The sequence below is a fragment of the Polypterus senegalus genome, chromosome 3 (assembly GCF_016835505.1).
Source record: "Polypterus senegalus isolate Bchr_013 chromosome 3, ASM1683550v1, whole genome shotgun sequence".
In the NCBI taxonomy this organism is placed as follows: Eukaryota; Metazoa; Chordata; class Cladistia; order Polypteriformes; family Polypteridae; genus Polypterus; species Polypterus senegalus.
In genome coordinates this window covers 44,273,283-44,290,622 of record NC_053156.1, presented here as the reverse complement: position 1 = coordinate 44,290,622, position 17,340 = coordinate 44,273,283, and the positions used below count along the sequence as shown (strand labels likewise).

The 17,340-nt window shown below is 40.8% G+C and overlaps 1 protein-coding gene across 4 annotated transcripts in view; it reads right to left on the bottom strand.

Moving 5' to 3' along the window:
- The window catches only part of LOC120525084 (disks large homolog 4), a 593,143-nt gene that overhangs the window by 235,480 nt on the left and 340,323 nt on the right, over positions 1–17,340 (bottom strand). For all 4 annotated transcript variants that reach the window (XM_039747069.1, XM_039747070.1, XM_039747066.1 and 1 more), the window contains exon 2: positions 14,632–14,796. In XM_039747069.1, coding sequence (XP_039603003.1) covers positions 14,632–14,796 — 165 coding nt within the window. The remainder of the gene's footprint in view (positions 1–14,631; positions 14,797–17,340) is intronic.

Below are 17,340 nucleotides of genomic sequence, written 5' to 3'. Positions count from 1 at the left end.
GAAGGAAAATGCCGCTGCTATTTTCTTTGTTGTTATTTTTTTTTCTGTATCCACCTCAATTTCTTCTTCCTCTTCAAATGTTATTTTTTCTCCCTCAAGTTCAATCAAATCCTCAGTTGTTAAGTCTTCCTCCTCAATATCTAGAAATTCTTGAATATTTTCTTCTTCTACATCCAACTCCAGCATTTTTGTTTATTTCTTCGACGTCATCATCTTTCTGAAAGTTTTTAAATGTGTTCACATACACTTTCAAAAGATTTTTCCATATCCCAGTCATACAATTCTTCATTACTTCTTTCCATGTTCTAGCTATGTTCTTAATTGCATTCAGAATGTTGAATTTCTTCCAAAAAGTCTGAGTTTCTTTTCTTCGGTAGCTTCCACAGCCTGATCAAAAGTGTTCTGCAAATAATACGCCTTGAATGTGGCCACAGCACCTTGATCCACTGGTTGGATAAGGGAAGTTGTGTGGAGTTTGGGTAAAAACACAACCCTGACATCAAGATCTGCATCCCCTATGCACTTTGGGTGTCCTGGAGCATTATCTAAAATAAGGAGGGTTTTAAAGGGTATGTTATTTTCACGGCAGTATTCTTTCACTTCAGGAATTAAACAATTTATAAACCAATCCTTGAATAAGGATGCAGTCATCCAGGCTCTCTTATTGTGCCAATAATAAACGAGAAGCATCGCCTTGCTTTTTTTGCTAAAGCTCTGGGGTTTACTGAGTAGTAAATCATGAAAGGCTTTAATTTATAGCAGGCAACATTTCTTCCTAAAAGAAGAGTAACACGATCCTTAAAAGCCTTAAATCCTGGCATGATCTTAGCCTCTTGGTGTATCTACTGTATGTTCACTCACAGTTTCATCAACATTGACGATTGGTTCAGGCAAGCGTTTCTCGTCAACAATATTATGAAGTTTTTTCTTTAGTTTTTCAGCTGCTTCTGTATCAGCACTTGTTGCTTCACCACTATTTTCACATTATGAAAATTGTGATGACTCTTTAAATGTATACACCATCCACGACTTGCTGTAAAAGTTTCAGTGCAGGTAGGGTCATTACAGCGTTACTTAAGCGTATTGAGTCTGTATCGTGTGTAGGCTAAGCGGTATATGCTTTTGTATCTGATCTTCCATCCATGTTACGAGTGGTCATTCCATATCCTCTAAAGGCCCTGCTCTCTTCTTCGTGATAATCATTGAATGCACTGAAGCAGATGCCTTGATAGCCTCCATTATCCTTTTTTGTCTTTGATAATCGTAGATATTGTCGATTGGGATAGCTGAAGATCACGTGCAATGGCCATGACAGGCTTTCCACCTTCATGCAAGCTTATTATCTTTCATTTCTCTTTCAAACTAATGGTTTTCCTCTTCTTCTTTTCAGCACCAGCAGGTGAAGCACGGGCATTTGGAAGACATATTTGCACAAGGTTCAATGGTCTTCGAAAAGAAATCACAGAAAAAAAAAATGTGTGCTGTAACAACAAAATCAGTGATCTCTATCGATTGCTAGACTGAGGCATCTCACAAGGCGGAAATTCCCAGCAACCTGGCAGCATCACCCATAGAAATATTTGCTTGCCACGCCAACTTGAAAATTGATATTTTGCGCAATTTTATATAAATTCTCATATTCATCATAACTTTAAAAAATCGTAAGTCGACCCATCGTAAATTGAGGACCATCTGTATTACGTTTATTCATGGATTAGTTTTTTCTGTTATGTGCCCTATCTACTTTATGTAGAGTTCATAACAAAATCATACATCAAACACAAAAGCTGACCTCAAAATCAAAATCCTTGATGACCAAAATCCTAAAAAGACTTACAAGTTTTCACGTGACTATTTACTAATTAACTTTGATGGGAGGGGCTAAGAGGAGTATGCCAACTGAAGGAGTGGCTAGGAGCGGAGCTCCAGCTGCAGTCTGACAGCCACTCAGTACAGCTAACATCACCTAATGCTCTATGAGGAATGCACACAGAATTAATTCAATTTAGTGAATAATGTGACAAGTTGTTAATTTTCTTTAAGGCAAATGCAAATGTTATGAAGTTAGGGTGAATCAGCGTTCATCTGTGAAACTTAATTAACTCCACAGGGAAAAGCAAAAAAAAAAATGTAAAAACTTGGTTTGACTGTTGAATCTTTAGCAGCTTGTGGAGGTTTGTGGTGCTCCCCATTACCAGGGCTTGCAGATATTCTTATCTGAGCTGATGTTACTTCATGTTACATGTTTAAACAAAACCCTTGCATGCCTTTTTTGTACATGTTGCATGCTTTGTGCACAATGCAGGAGTTGAGGATTTAGCAGTTCTGCTTAAATTGGAAATGCACAACTAAGTTGTAACCTATGTACAGTTCATTGTTAATGTATGTATGTTCAGTGTTAAGTTTGAATTTGTGTAAAAGTACATTTCCTACAAGGGCACAACGTCATGGCCGGTTTTAGGATAAGATCCATCCCCAATATACTATCAAAATTAAAATGATTAGTAAAAGGTAGGCCTCAAGGGTATTTTATACGTAAATTGACCATTGGTCAGACAAGACACGCAGGGTCAAAAGCCATCAAAAACTGTCAATGTCAAAATGTCAAAACATTTTTGAAATCAAAAATCTTTGCTGTAAGATCTGGGCAATGTTAAAGCCGTAATCAATCAGAAACAAAAAGAAACACACCCAAGTATTTTAAATGATTATCGGCAATCTTGGTCATGGGGAGGATTATGCCATAGGCTCATAATCTGTTGCATCGATGATGTCACTTGGCGTCACTTAGAAATGGCCCATTGTGAAGAAGTGACAATTCTATAATATGGCATTACCCACAAAAAACAAAATGCTGTTACAGGAATTTTCAAAATATAATTATAAAATAATAATAACAAAGACTATACTGATTACTGTGTAAAACACTATATAAAATAAAGATCAGCTGACAGCCATGGCTGTTGGCCTGTGTTTAAATTGTATTCATAATATTGGCTTTGTCAGGAATGTGACTGTTTCATTGGGTTGAAGCGGGTGGATTTAGAGGGTGCACCATAAATTGGCATGGCTGGAGCAGAAAGAGTAACATACAGTAAATGGCTGTCTGATGTGCATCTCCTGCCCGATTTGCACTGTGCGTGCGCACACACCATTTTCGCACTACATCACACTTGACAGCACTGCCCAGACTGTACTACATATGCACAGGCATTACACGGTCCATTAAACTCGCAGCATTTTGCATTTGAGAGATGTGTTAGCCCATCTTTCTGGGAGGGTTATCAAAATACTGCGTTCTGCTGAGATTCGGCGTAAGCAGACATATGCCGCACCTCCCTTTGCTCCTTCTTCCTTAAATGGTGGTAAAATTTAACCAGTGAGAGATATTCTCACAAGGCAATGTGAAATTCAAAATTTCTCATCGTTTGAAGTAAAAGGTTAAATACATATTTGTTAATGGAGATTATTGATGAATGAAACAATTTGCAGCAAATGTCAGTGTTTTGCCTCACAAAATAATTTGAGAAACAAATGGCCTTTTGCTTCCTGCAAAATTCATACCATTGACACAAGAAGGAAGGTGTTCATTTGCTGTCTGGATGCATTTTCTTGTATTAATTTCACATATATCTGCCTGTCATTTAATATTTAAATAAATATATCTTGCGAAAAAAAAATTCTGGACTCATTTTCTATCATGTGTAGACATTTTTTTGAGACATTCTGTGTTTATACCGATAAGTGGACACCCATTTTACCAATTAGGAACACTATCTTCCTGACTGCAATCCTAAAGATGCATCACAGACAGAAACAAAACACAAAGCTGCACGGTGCAGGCAGCGTGTGAACCCTCATCTGTGGGAATCAAGAAACGGGTGTTTGGGACGGCACAGTCCCAAAACCACTTCCAAAATTGCCCACTACACTGTCAAAATACCCTGCCTAGAAACCCAAAGGGCCAAGATAAAGCTTGATAAAAATGGCTGTGCAAGCACAAGGAGATGTCAGAAGAAGCAAGGCAGACACAGCAAACAAAGGCAGAGGTCGAGAGGGCAAATCTTCATATATATCAAATAACAAAGTCCCAATATGAAATCCACAAATTGAAGTCAAGACGGAGCAGAGGTTCAAAAAATCAGGAAGCACAGTTCCCATCAGAATCCAAGAGGTGCAGTCAAAAACAAAGCACATGATCGAAAATCCGGAAAACACAAAGCAAAGCAATAGCACAGTAACACACCAAAACAGTCTGCACTCCAATATGTTCAATGAACCACCAGGAACAATGGGAGGCCCTCCCTTAAATAGGGTGAAGGGCAATTCCTGCCAGTGATTGGCAGTTGGCCCAGCCCCCTTGTGAGACCACCCACAAAGCACAAGGGAAATAACTAAAGCCCATCACATTTTCCAACATATAATTAGAAAGATGTGCATAATAAATGAAATAAACATTAATACAAATAAATTGCATAAAATAATGCAAAACCAACAAGAAATGACACTTTGAACCCCAGCCAGGGGAGACATGCTGGCTGAAATATGACAACAGGAAGGGGCGGTTGCTAGGTAACAGTGGCTTCCCATCTAGTGAGCATTCCTGTGGAGAAAGCCCAGTAACGTGCAGAATAGTGTGTGTGGATGTGTCTTTATGTAGACAATATGCAGCATGGACCATTTTTAAGAATATACCGCACCTCAGTGGTGATGGGAATGAATTGCATAAATAGAATTGATTTTACAAGTGTGGAAGCGATTTCCTGCATTGTGCAGCTGCAGAACAAACCACAGGCAAATGCGTAAAAGTGTAAATGAGGTTTTAGGAAGTAATATTCTCATTTATATCTCCCAAAAGCCTTAAAGTTTTGGGTTTCACAATTATGAAATAACCAGCAAAAAACTTTTAGGGTGAATGTATGATACTGCATGTAAATCAAAATTTCTGCTTCATTCGTCACTGATGGAGACAAACTCAAGCTCAACACAATGCCACGTAACAGGAAAGAAGATGTAATACTGAAAAAAATACGCACACATACTGCAGATTGGGTAGAGTCATAAAATAAAACACAGTGAAAAATATGTGACTGTCCTGTTCAAGTCAGGCAGAGGAATCAGACCGAGCAGCCATATGACTGTCTGCTTCACTTTGGAAGTGCAAGATTTAGAAGAAGACCAGTGAACCACCATATCTGACTTGGTCACCAGCTACACTGACTAATGGCTCAGTTGTCTCATGACTTTGATGGGATCAACATCTCCTGCTATCATTGATGCAACATTTTCTGCTTGCACGTAGATCACCCAGTTTGGGATCATTAAGTGGAAATCTTCCTAATGGTGAGGATGCAGGGAGTAGAGTTGGTGAAGGTGGATGAGTTTAAATACTTGGGATCAACAGTACAGAGTAACGGGGAGTGTGAAAAAGAGGTGAAAAAGAGAGTGCAGGCAGGATGGAATGGGTGGAGAAGAGTGTCAGGAGTGATTTGTGACAGACGGGTATCAGCAAGAGGGAAAGGGAAGGTCTACAGGATGGTAGTGAGACCAGCTATGTTATATGGGTTGGAGACTGTGGCACTGACCAGAAAGCAGGAGACAGAGCTGGAGGTGACAGAGTTAAAGATGCTAAGATTTGCATTGGGTGTGACAAGGATGGACAGGATTAGAAATGAGTACATTACAGGATCAGCTCAGGTTGGACAGTGTGAAGACAAAGTCAGAGAGGCGAGATTGCATTGGTTTGGACATGTGCAGAGGAGAGATGCTGGGTATACTGGGAGAAGGGTGCTAAGGATAAAACTGCCAGGGAACAGGAAAAGAGGAAGGCCTAAGCGAAGGTTTATGGATGTGGTGAGAGAGGACATGCAGGTGATGGGTATGACAGAGCAAGATGTAGAGGATAGAAAGATATAGAAGAAGATGATCCATTGTGGTAACCCCTAATGAGAGCAGATGAAAGAAGAAGAAGATGTGGCGATTTTCCTAAACCTTCATCTTACATCTGCTATTTCTTTTCCAATGTATTTAGCTCTGACTCTGACAGACAAATGTAACAAGCTTTCTCTAAAATGGGTTTGACACAGGCTGAAGTTCTGATGGCTCTGAACCATAAGATGAAATCAGGTAACGGTGTCAAGCTTACATAGTGCAGGTCATCCATCAGCACTAAGCACCTAACGCCATGGGGCAGCAAAATCATGGCACGATTGCCTCAATCCATTCCTCTTCCCGAATCCACGTTTTTCATTAGAGACACAAAGCCAGGATGGGACACCAGTCCCTAAACTGGCTCACTTGCTCATATTGAAATTATCTGGCAATCGGGAAGAAAATTTGAAAATTCCTCCAAACACAGGGAGAATATACAGGCTGTACCAGCTTGGAAATTGACCCCGGGTTTCTGCACATTTTGTTACTGTGCTACCCCCCTGCTTAAATTTATTTTAAATCATTTATGCAGACATTTTTTGCAGTGATGTCAAAGTGAATTACAGAAATTTCCAGAATATTTTTTATGCTTTCGTATTTTGCTACAGAAGGAAGCCCTAACTGATGTGCCAGTCTTCATTTACTGCAATGGGAAGCCTGTATGCTTTCATTACAAGGGACAGGGCGAGTCATCTGTAAAAATTAACTAACATTAACAAGCCGACAGTCATGTATCATGAGACGCAAGGGAGTCAGCTGTACCCATTCGTCACAGACACCAAAAAGCGACACTTGCTGCCGACAAGGTCAGAGAGACAGGAGCTCGCTGGAGAGGTTTAAAGTCTCGATAAGCTGCGGGGAACTGAGACCTGGAGTCCGTTTTGGGCACTGCAAGACATCCCACTGAAAAAGCCCAATGATATGCCCGCCTAAAACCTTACATTTTTATATGTGACATGTTCATTTTCTGAACCTACATTTTTAATACAATTCACAGACATTAAGCAGGACCAAGTCATGGATGGTATGCTAGTGCATCACAGGGCCTACTTACTGGTCAACATCAAGAAATGTCCGTGGGCTTTGAGAGAAAACCTCTAAGCCTTACAGTATTGCAGTATGGCGCCTAATCAAGGATTCAAGAGCACAGAGTCAGCGTAGTTCAATTTATCTTGAAGACAGTGAAGACACTAACATTTAGCATCACATTAATTTGGCCAAGCTGCTTATCAACACAGGTCTCTCTGCTCAGGCAGGAGTCCACACAGTAAAGGTGACAGTGTGAAACAAACATGGCTGTCCTACCTGAAATCCCTTGTTGTGGGCATACAGACAGTAAAGATTCATTAAAGCTGAATTATATTTTCAATGTCCTTGACTACTGGCTGTACACGAGGGATCTGTGGAATACTCAGTCTTCAACACACTCATATAATCAGTGGTCACTTTTTAGGTTTACCAGTGTGTTAATGTAAATCATTAAGGTCCTCCCAACAGCCAATCCTGTGCCTTCAGCTCACTATAATTAGTGTGTGGACCTGCTTATGAGGTTTAGTTGTTGCTCCACCAAATTATGGGAAAGACATGGGATCTTTGAGTGTGGTGTGATTGTTGGTGCCAGATATGGTCGTTCAGCTGCCCTCCTGAGATTTTCACACAGTCCAGTCTCAAGAGTTTACAGAGAATGAAGTGATGAACAAAAGCGTTAGGTCTGTGGGTGAAAACATCTTGAAAATGAGAAGGGTCAGAGGAAATGGATAGGAGTGTTGAAAAGGCAACACATGCTCAAATACTGTAAGTGATTTTATTGTGATCAAATATTTATTGAAATAATAGATATTTATAACTGTATGTGCAGAATAGCATCTCTGAACACACAACACAACGGAACCTAAAGTGGATGGGCCGCAGCAGATGGGGGAGTCCACTCCTGTCAGCTAGGAGCAGAAAGCTGAGGCTACTTTAGGCATGTAATCACTAAAACAGGACAACTGAAGACTGACAAATTACACTTTGGGTCTCATTTATTAAACTTTGTGCGAATTTGAGAATGAAAATACAGTAATCCCTCGCTATATCGCGCTTCGACTTTCGCGGCTTCACTCTATTACGGATTTTATATGTAAGCATATCTAAATATATAACGCAGATTTTTTGCTGCTTCGCGGGTTCTGCGGACAATGGGTCTTTTTAATTCTGATACATGCTTCCTCAGTTGGTTTGCCCAGTTGATTTCATACAAGGGACGCTATTGGTGGATGGCCGAGAAGCTAACCAATCAGAGCACGCAGTTAAGTTCCTGCGTGCTGATTGGCTCAGCGACGGAGTGCCAAATTCGATACCGCTGCGTTAACCAGGAAGTCTCGTCTCGCTCATTCAGCATCAATGTGTTTCGCTGTGTAAAGAGTTAACTTTTGTGCTCTTTTGTGTTTATCTTTGTGCATAGTCAAACCCTTCATTATGGCTCCACAACAATCTGCTCCTTCTACTACTTCAGGGGCCGTGCCCAAGCGCCAACAGAAGATGTTAACGATTGCCGAAAAGGTAAAAGTTTTGGATATGTTGAAGGAAGGGAAAAGCTACACCGCTGTAGGACACCATTACGGCATCAATGAGGCTACGATTTTTTTTATTTAAAAAGTAGGAAAGGAATATAAGATCTACGGCCGCAGTGTCCTTTTAACCAGGGTGCAAAATGAGTTGTAAATGGATGTAACAAGGCAGTAGTCTGGATGGAATCTGCTTTAGGGATTTGGATTGAAGACTGCCAGAAGAAGAATAATGGCGGTGCTACACAGTCGCCTGAAGAGGCTCCTTTAGAGGAGCTGTAACGCTCTCCTTTGTTGTGCAGTAAAATTAAACTCATCGTTATCAGACAAGTCATCATCTCATTGTTGGTGAGTAACCATAATTAATTTTCTACTTACAGTACTTAGTACATGTACATACGTTTAGTGTCACTGTACACACATTTACTGTATACTATTTTTCTTGCATTGTACATATTTATTGCTGGTGGCCTGTCTATCATAATGGCTGTAACATATGTGATATCGGAGACACTCAATATCTTTAAAATAATATTTAGGTTTTACTGTATATAAACAGTGTGTTTACATACATAATTTCAATGAATCTTACCTAATATCTAAGAGAATACAAAGGGTTTATGCTGCATAACTGTGCAGGGAATATTTATAAACAGTGTGGGAGAGTTTATAAGGGCTTAAGATATATAAAAATAACCATACAAGCATATGGTTTCTACTTCGCGGATTTTCACCTATCACGGGGGGTTCTGGAACGCAACTCCAGCGATCAAGAAGGGATTACTGTATGCCAATAAACAGGAAAATATGTATGCCAAAAACATTGTAAAATCTGGTGTACCAATATTTCTACGCAATTTACCTTTATATCACAATCATCTTCTAAATTTGTGTATGTGAATATGCCTCAAGCTCTGCCTGGTTGTTGAACTTTATTATCTGCTACAGCAGCCTCCCACCTGACACTTCACTTCAAGACCCTACCACGTGTATCAAGGGTATCAGGCTGCACTCTGCAATTGAGAGTTCAAGATCACGCGCAGCATTACAGTACCTCTCTGAGCAGGTACCCACTATCACCTGGCACATTTGACAACAGGATTGCAGTTACAATGACTAGTACAGGCCATGTGAAACACTGAGGGTATAGCTAGTTACCTTACCAACAAGCCAGCCACCTCGTACAGCACGACCATGTCTGTCAAAGCTACTTTGCCTCAAAATAAATGAATCACGGGCTGACCCAGACCACCGAGCCATGAAGTTTTGCATTCTCCTCTTGGCATTACAGATGACGTTTGTGTTAACGGAATGTCAGTGCTTACGGTTAACAAAAGCAGCTTCATTCTTGCCAGGTTCCCTTATCATCTTCTTTTTCTTCTTTCAACTGCTCGTGTTAGGGGTTCCATATCTTCCTGTCATCTACATCTTGTTCTGTTACATCCATCACCTGCATGTCCTCTCTCACCACATCCATAAACCTTCTCTTAGGCCTTCCTCTTTTCCTGTTCCCTGGCAGCTCTATTCTTAGCATCCTTTTCACAATATACTCAGCGTCTCTCCCCTGCACATGTCCAAACAAACACAATCTCGCCTCTCTGACTTTGTCTCCCAACCGCCCAACTTGAGCTGACCCTCTAATATACTAATTTCTTATTCTGCCCATCCTTGTCTCATCCAAAGCAAATCTTAGCATCTGTATCTCTGTCACCTCCAGCTCTGTCTCCTGCTTTCTGGTCAGTGCCACCGTCTCCAACCCATATAACATAGCTGGTCTCACTACCGTCCTGTAGACCTTCCCTTTCACTCTTTCTGATACCTGTCTGTCACAAATCACTCCTGACACTCTTCTCCACCCATTGCACCCTGCCTGCCCTCTCTTTTTCACCTCTCTTCCACAATCCCCATTACTCTGTACTGTTGACCCCAAGTATTTAAATTCATCCACCTTCGCCAACTCTACTCCCTGCACCCTCACCATTCCACTGACCTCCCTCTTATTCACACACATGTATTCTCTCTTGTTCCTACTATCCTTCATTCCTCTCCTTTCTAGAGCATATCTCTACCTCTCCAGGGTCTCCTCAACCTGCTCCCTACTATCGCTACAGATCACAATGTCACCAGCAAACATCATAGTCAAAGGGAACTCCTGCCTAATCTCGTCTGTCAACCTGTCCATCACCACTGCAAACAAGAAAGGGCTCAGAGCCGATCCCTGATGTAATCCCACCTCCATGTTGAATGCATCTGTCACTCCTACTGTAGACCTCAACACTGTCACACTTCCCTCGTACATATCCTTTACAACTCTTACATACTTTTCTGTCACTCCCAACTTCCTCATAAAATACCACAGCTCCTCTCGAGTCACCCTGTCATATGCTTTCTCCAGGTCCACAAAGATGCAATGCAGCTCCTTCTGGCCTTCTCTAAACTTCTCCATCAACACCCTGACAGCAAACATGACATCTGTGATGTTCTTTCTTGGAATGCTGCTCACTAATCATCACCTCCCTTATTAACCAAGCTTCCACTACTCTTTCCCATAACTTCATGTGTTCCTTATAAGTGCAGTAAACTGCTCCAATTACATTAGTAGAACCGGACACTGTTGCAGATTGCCTCTATATGTTGGCAAAAACCTGTTATGTTTTATGTATGTACACCCACACCATATAAGAACTGGATGTAGCACCTTGGCCATTAGTTAATGGCTTCCAGCACGGCAGGCATGATGGAATGGACTGTGGCACAGATGTTCCTGACCTGCCTGCCAGTTCAGTCAGGAGTGACAACAGCTAGCCGATATAAACTGAACCAAAAAACTTCTTCAGTGCTGGAAAGGAAACTAAAATACAGTCTGTGTATCACAATCCTTACTTCTGAGGTGTGATATGCTTGTCTCGTCAATGCACATTATAATAATAGCTCGTGATATGAGTTTTTGTCCATTTAGTTGACATTTCGCTACTTGATCAAGGGTATTGCCATTTGCGAGTTTCCCTGAAATGTTGTGTATGGATGGGTCAGTGTTGCCACAAACATACGCATATTCTCCCATCTGGTTCTCTTTAATAAATCCTCATGTTTGTATGGAAAGCTGTGTACACACATTTCAAGCTTTATTTTGTGCCTATGAAAGTTTTATAAATCGGACCCCAAGTCTGATGAATCTCAGTTTTTTGCTGCCACATGTAGATGGTAGAGGGGGTCAGAATTTGTCATAAATGGCAGGAATTCACAGAGCCATCCTGCCTTATGTCAACAGTTCAGGTTAGTGGTGGCAGTGGTGAAGGATATGTTCTTGTCACACATTTGGCCACTTAATATTAACTGGATGTCCTTTGAATGTCCAATCCTGACCATACTACCCTTTTCAAATAGATAATGCACCATGTCTGGTTCCATGAACATCACAGTGAATGTAATTTGTTCCAAAGGCCTGCACAAATACTAGTGCAATACAGCGCCTTGGAGATCAGGTTAGGGTTAAGGTTCATAGCATGAAATGAGTGATCACAATCCTCAAAACACATGCACCATCTGGCAAAACCCATCCATCCATTATCTAACCCACTATATCCTAACAACAGGGTCATGGGGGTCTGCTGGAGCCAATCTCAGCCAAGGCAGGAAACAAACCAGTCCACTGCAGGGCACACACACAAACACACACCAAGCACACACTAGGGCCAATTTAGAATCACCAATGCACCTAACCTGCATGTCTTTGGACTGTGGGACGAAACCCACGCAGACACGGGGAGAACATGCAAACTCCATGCAGGGAGGACCCGGGAAGTGAACCCGGGTCTCCTTATTGCAAGGCAGCAGCACTACCCACTGCGCCACTGTGCCACCCTTTGGCAAAACCGAAGTTCCTTTACGGAACTTTTGAAATTTTGATTTTCAGAAAAATATTTACATTTCTGAATTGCCAGTAAGGGATTGTACATATGCACTGTCATGGTCGGTTAGAGATGTGCAAGTCAGAACCTCACTGTATTGTGGTTTGACCTTAAACCAATTGACAGCCCATGTGAGTTCACTGTTGTAGGTGCGGAACAATGAATTCAGCTTTGATATATAGCAGCATTACAAAACCAGCCATCTTACCATGTAGGGCATGTGTTTATCCTCTGACCTTACTCTGAATAAACACCTTCACATCTTGGACAGAAAACTGACTGTCCTGTAACCAGCAGAAAGTGCAGTATCCACTGTCAGTGGTAATATAAGACAGAAACTGTCAAATGGATGACAAATTGATGACCTTAAACCCCATCCCAAATTATGATTATGAAACATGACGTGTGAAAATATGATTTATGAACTTTACCCCCACCCTGAATCATACATTTTTAAATTTATACCATTACCCCCAAATTATGAATTATGATACTTATGCCCTCGTCCTGACAGATCATGTCATTGTAAAAACACCAGATTCAAAGCTAATAATAGGAGCCTCATTTAAAAAAGTAGACTTCTTTTGCTTGTAATACATAGCCAAGCAGGTGTGCACCTTTGAGCACTTCTTAAATATACAGGTAAACGTCTATGCCTAGAAGTATGCATGTCTGTCTGTCTGGCCCAGAAATGCGAGGCTACAGCATGAAGCTCAAAGAGCTGGCAAGGCAGCCCCAAGTTAACGAGTTGGAAGAAGAAAGAAGAACGAGGCTACAGCATAAAGCTGAAAGAAAGAGACTCTGTCACCAAAGTGAAACCGCCGAGGAAAAACAAACTCACTAATACACAAGTGCGGCTTGCACATCAGCAAAACGAAACCACCGAGGAAAGAGAATCTCGCTTAGGCGCTGATAGATAATGGAGTCAAGCAAGTTGGCAAAACGAAACTGCAGAGGAAAGAGAACTTCTCTTAGCCGCTAATGCACAACCAATGCGATTGATTGATTGAAGTGCCAGATTTCATGGTTTCTAGGAGCCTGCACTTTTTACAGCACGGGCTCACACAGCTAGTATTAAAATAATTTGAATGGTGCCTGTCGTTCATATCAAAATATACAAAGGTCGTAAGGAATGTAAATGTAAAGGAATGCAATGTCACATTTCCATAAATCGGATTTTCACACATCATGTTTCATAAATCATAATTTGGGGCGGCTTTTAAGGTCATCAATCATCCATTTGACAGTTTCTGTCTGATATTACTACTCATACTGTCTATAGTGAATGTTGCCAAGTGACATTAGCTTCTAAGATATTGAAGTACACATTGCACTGATAAGCTGATAAGTTCCAAAAAAGCAGCCACTTAACAAATAAGGAGCCATAGCAAAATACTTTTTTGAACATTAGAACAATCTAGACAAGAATGAGCCATTCAGCCCAAACAAAACTTGCCAGTTCTATCCACTTAATTCATCCAAAATAACATCAATTTGAGATTTGAAGATCCATAAAGTTCTTCTCTCTACTGTACCACAGTACCTGGTATCTTATTTCACGTGTGTATGGTTTCCTGTGTGAAGGAAAACCTCCTAATGTTTGTGTTAAATTTACCAATTGTGTCCCCATGTTTTTACTGAACTTGCATAAGACAAAATGCTTAGCAGTGCTGCCTCGAGCGCCAGCACATTTTTCATGCATTTTGGTGTTTTCTGTGGCTACTACACTGTCCTCCTGCGTCCCAAGAGGTGCATGTCACTTGTCCCTGTCTGAGTGAGTGGGCCCTGCAGTGGATTGGTGATGGGGACAGGGTTAGTTCCCACCTTGAGTGAAAGGCTGAGCAATGGGCTTCAACTCCCAGTGGCTCTAACACTGAATTAGACAGATTCAGGGAATGGCTGGACAGATGGAAATAATCATATCAACTGTATTGCATGAAGGAACTCACTTAGAATAAAAAGACACAAGCTATGAATAAGAAAAGCTGTCATTTTTACACAGGGCCTGACAAGCCTCATGAGACAGAGCCCTGCAGTTGATCGGCATGATATAGCAGTGAAGTGGATTGAGCTTTACTTGCCACCTCATGGCCAATGCCCACCTCATTAGCCATCGGAATACACAGAAACCCAAAATGTGTGGATGGCGTCAGCGTCGTCTTGCTCAACACCTTTTTGCCTCTTTGTTTTGGACATACTGCACATACAGGACACAGAATTCTCGATCCATACAGTCCTACCTTCATGGGTGAGATGTGTGAGTGCGACACGTAGCCGTGGACGTTCTCAATCTGTGACAGGTTCTTCTCTGACACGTTGACGAGCTCGGGGGCCTTCACCTGGTTGGTTAGGTGAGCAGGGCTGTGCTCCATGGGTGGCGTGTCTTCATCTTGATATCGATATTTCTTAAGGAAGATAGAAAAAGGAATAGATTATTAGAAACATAATAATGAGAAAATTCTATCACTTGTACTTCTTTTTCTTTCCAACTTAAAGGGCTGAGATTTGTTAAGATTGTGATAGATTGTGACCATGACAGGCTACACCACATCTACTTCTTGAAAGAATTGTACTTGATAATCTCATTAAATTGGCTTGTTGAAGCACCAGGCAGGTGGAGACAAAGGATTTTCCTACGTGACTAAAGCCCATATTACCAGATGTGCTATCTTTATTGGAATTGGAATTGTATGACCAGTAATGATAAAATGTAATCTAATTTACAACTGTGTTGGCTTGTCACACAAATATAAGCATTTCCTTAAGGTCATATGGGCCAACTGTACTTAGGCTGCCTTTAAAACCAAACACATCCATCATAGCACATTTAATCAGGGTTAATCAATCAACCATCAATGTATTTCTGAATCCAAAAAACTTCAGTACAGGGTCATGGAGACCTGCAGGTGATGCTGAGGCACAGCATACCCTGGTAGAGATGCCAGTCTAGTAAAGTACACATTTACACACTCTCACATGCTGGGTGATTCAGAGTCAGTAATTACCATATACTGGGTGAAGGGCATCGCACCAAAACTAACAAAACATAAGTTAGATGAGGTCTTGATAAGAACAATGATGGCAGCGTACAGTATGTCAAGCAATGCAGGATGGGAGTCAGTTGCAAGATGCACCTCAGGACAATATAATGGCAGGGATTGCAGGGCACCCAAAGACAATACAGGGGACCTTGGGTTGGTGTCCTTTCTCCAATTTTAGACTGCAAACAAGCAAGCTTGAAGATGACTTTGGGATCTCAAGCCCATTCTTTTGTGGTTTATTTACATTTAGGAATGCAATTTCAGTCTTTAAAATGGTGTAAAGGAAATAGATAGATAGATAGAAAATGCACTATATAATAGATAGATAGATAGATAGATAGATAGATAGATAGATAGATAGATAGATAGATAGATAGATAGATAGATAGATAGATAGAAAATGCACTATATAATGATAGATAGATAGATAGATAGATAGATAGATAGATAGAAAATGCACTATATAATAGATATATAGATAGATAGATATATAGATAGATAGATAGATAGATAGAAAATGCACTATATAATAGATATATAGATAGATAGATATATAGATAGATAGATAGATCCAACATTTAAGTACAAACTATACAAATAACAAATACTATACGAATAATGCAGTCACACGCTGGTGCATACAATAGTGCCAGTGCAAAGGGAATTGTGCAAATAATCCTATACTACCAAAATGACAGGTGGCACATAACATTAAAGTGATAAGACATTAAAGTGACATTAATATTAAAATAAAATTATGTAGCTGACAGTTTAAAGTGACACATTCTGAAAAGGTTATACAGTAGTGACCAAGTAATGAGATATCACATGTAGTGCATAGCTAATGCAGCTTATGAGCAGTGAAGGAGCATCAGGTTCAGAGCTCAATGGCCCCTCTGCCCCTGTTGGCAAGAGTTAAAGAGTCAAATGGCTCTGGATACAAAAGGGGCAAATAAGCAAGGGGTCTAGTGTGTGATTCACATGTGGTCTGAGGAGATGAAGAAGCAGTCACTCCATGGTCTTCATGATATGGGATGTTAAGGCCACAGACCTGAAATCATGGTGTCCCACTAGGCTCAGAACTTGGACTGTTACAATTTTTACTCCACGTGCTTCTCAGTGGGATGAATTTTAGAACCAAAGGACATGTGCCTGGAACATGGAGTTGACACCACAACAGTACTCAACAGGGTCATTATAAATGTATTTTTTAACAGAAGGATGAAAATGTAAATACTCTGGAGCAGAACTGAATTTTTACGAAGTGATTTTTTTTTTAAATCACCACACTTAGATGAAGGACCGGACCGTGGGTCTTCCATGAATCCCAACTTCTTGATGATGTATACGTTATGAGTTATTTGTCTCTTCTGGCGTTTTCTTGAATATCTTTTTGAAAATGTGTGGATTTACCTCTGCAAATGGCTTAGTGAACGAGTTACCTTCACTGCTGATCACTTCAAGGTTGCAGTTGCAGAAGCCACTGCCAAATTTAAAGAAGCTTCCACATCATCTTGATGATCTTGCCTGCAGCTTCACATCCAAGGAAATGATTTTCCTTTCAATGTTTGACATGCTAACATAACTTGTGGTGATTTTCCAGAGCACTGGACAATACGTAATTTGCCAAACAAGGTGTGCAGAAGCCGACCACCTGTATTTATTCTGCACAAAGGGCCCTGAAAGACCAAATGCATGTTAGTGATGGTGCAGTAATGGCTGCTCTCAGGGACTGCCGAGTATGTGCGCCATAATGAAGTGGCGTTAGGTGGGGTATTACTGTGTTGACTGCTTCTTGCCCCTGATTGCCAGCTTCATCAGCCACTTGAGACCGTTTTCATATTGCTTTTTGGACAGCTGACATTTTTTTTGCTGAGCATAATACTTAGAGGTCAGCACATATTCTGG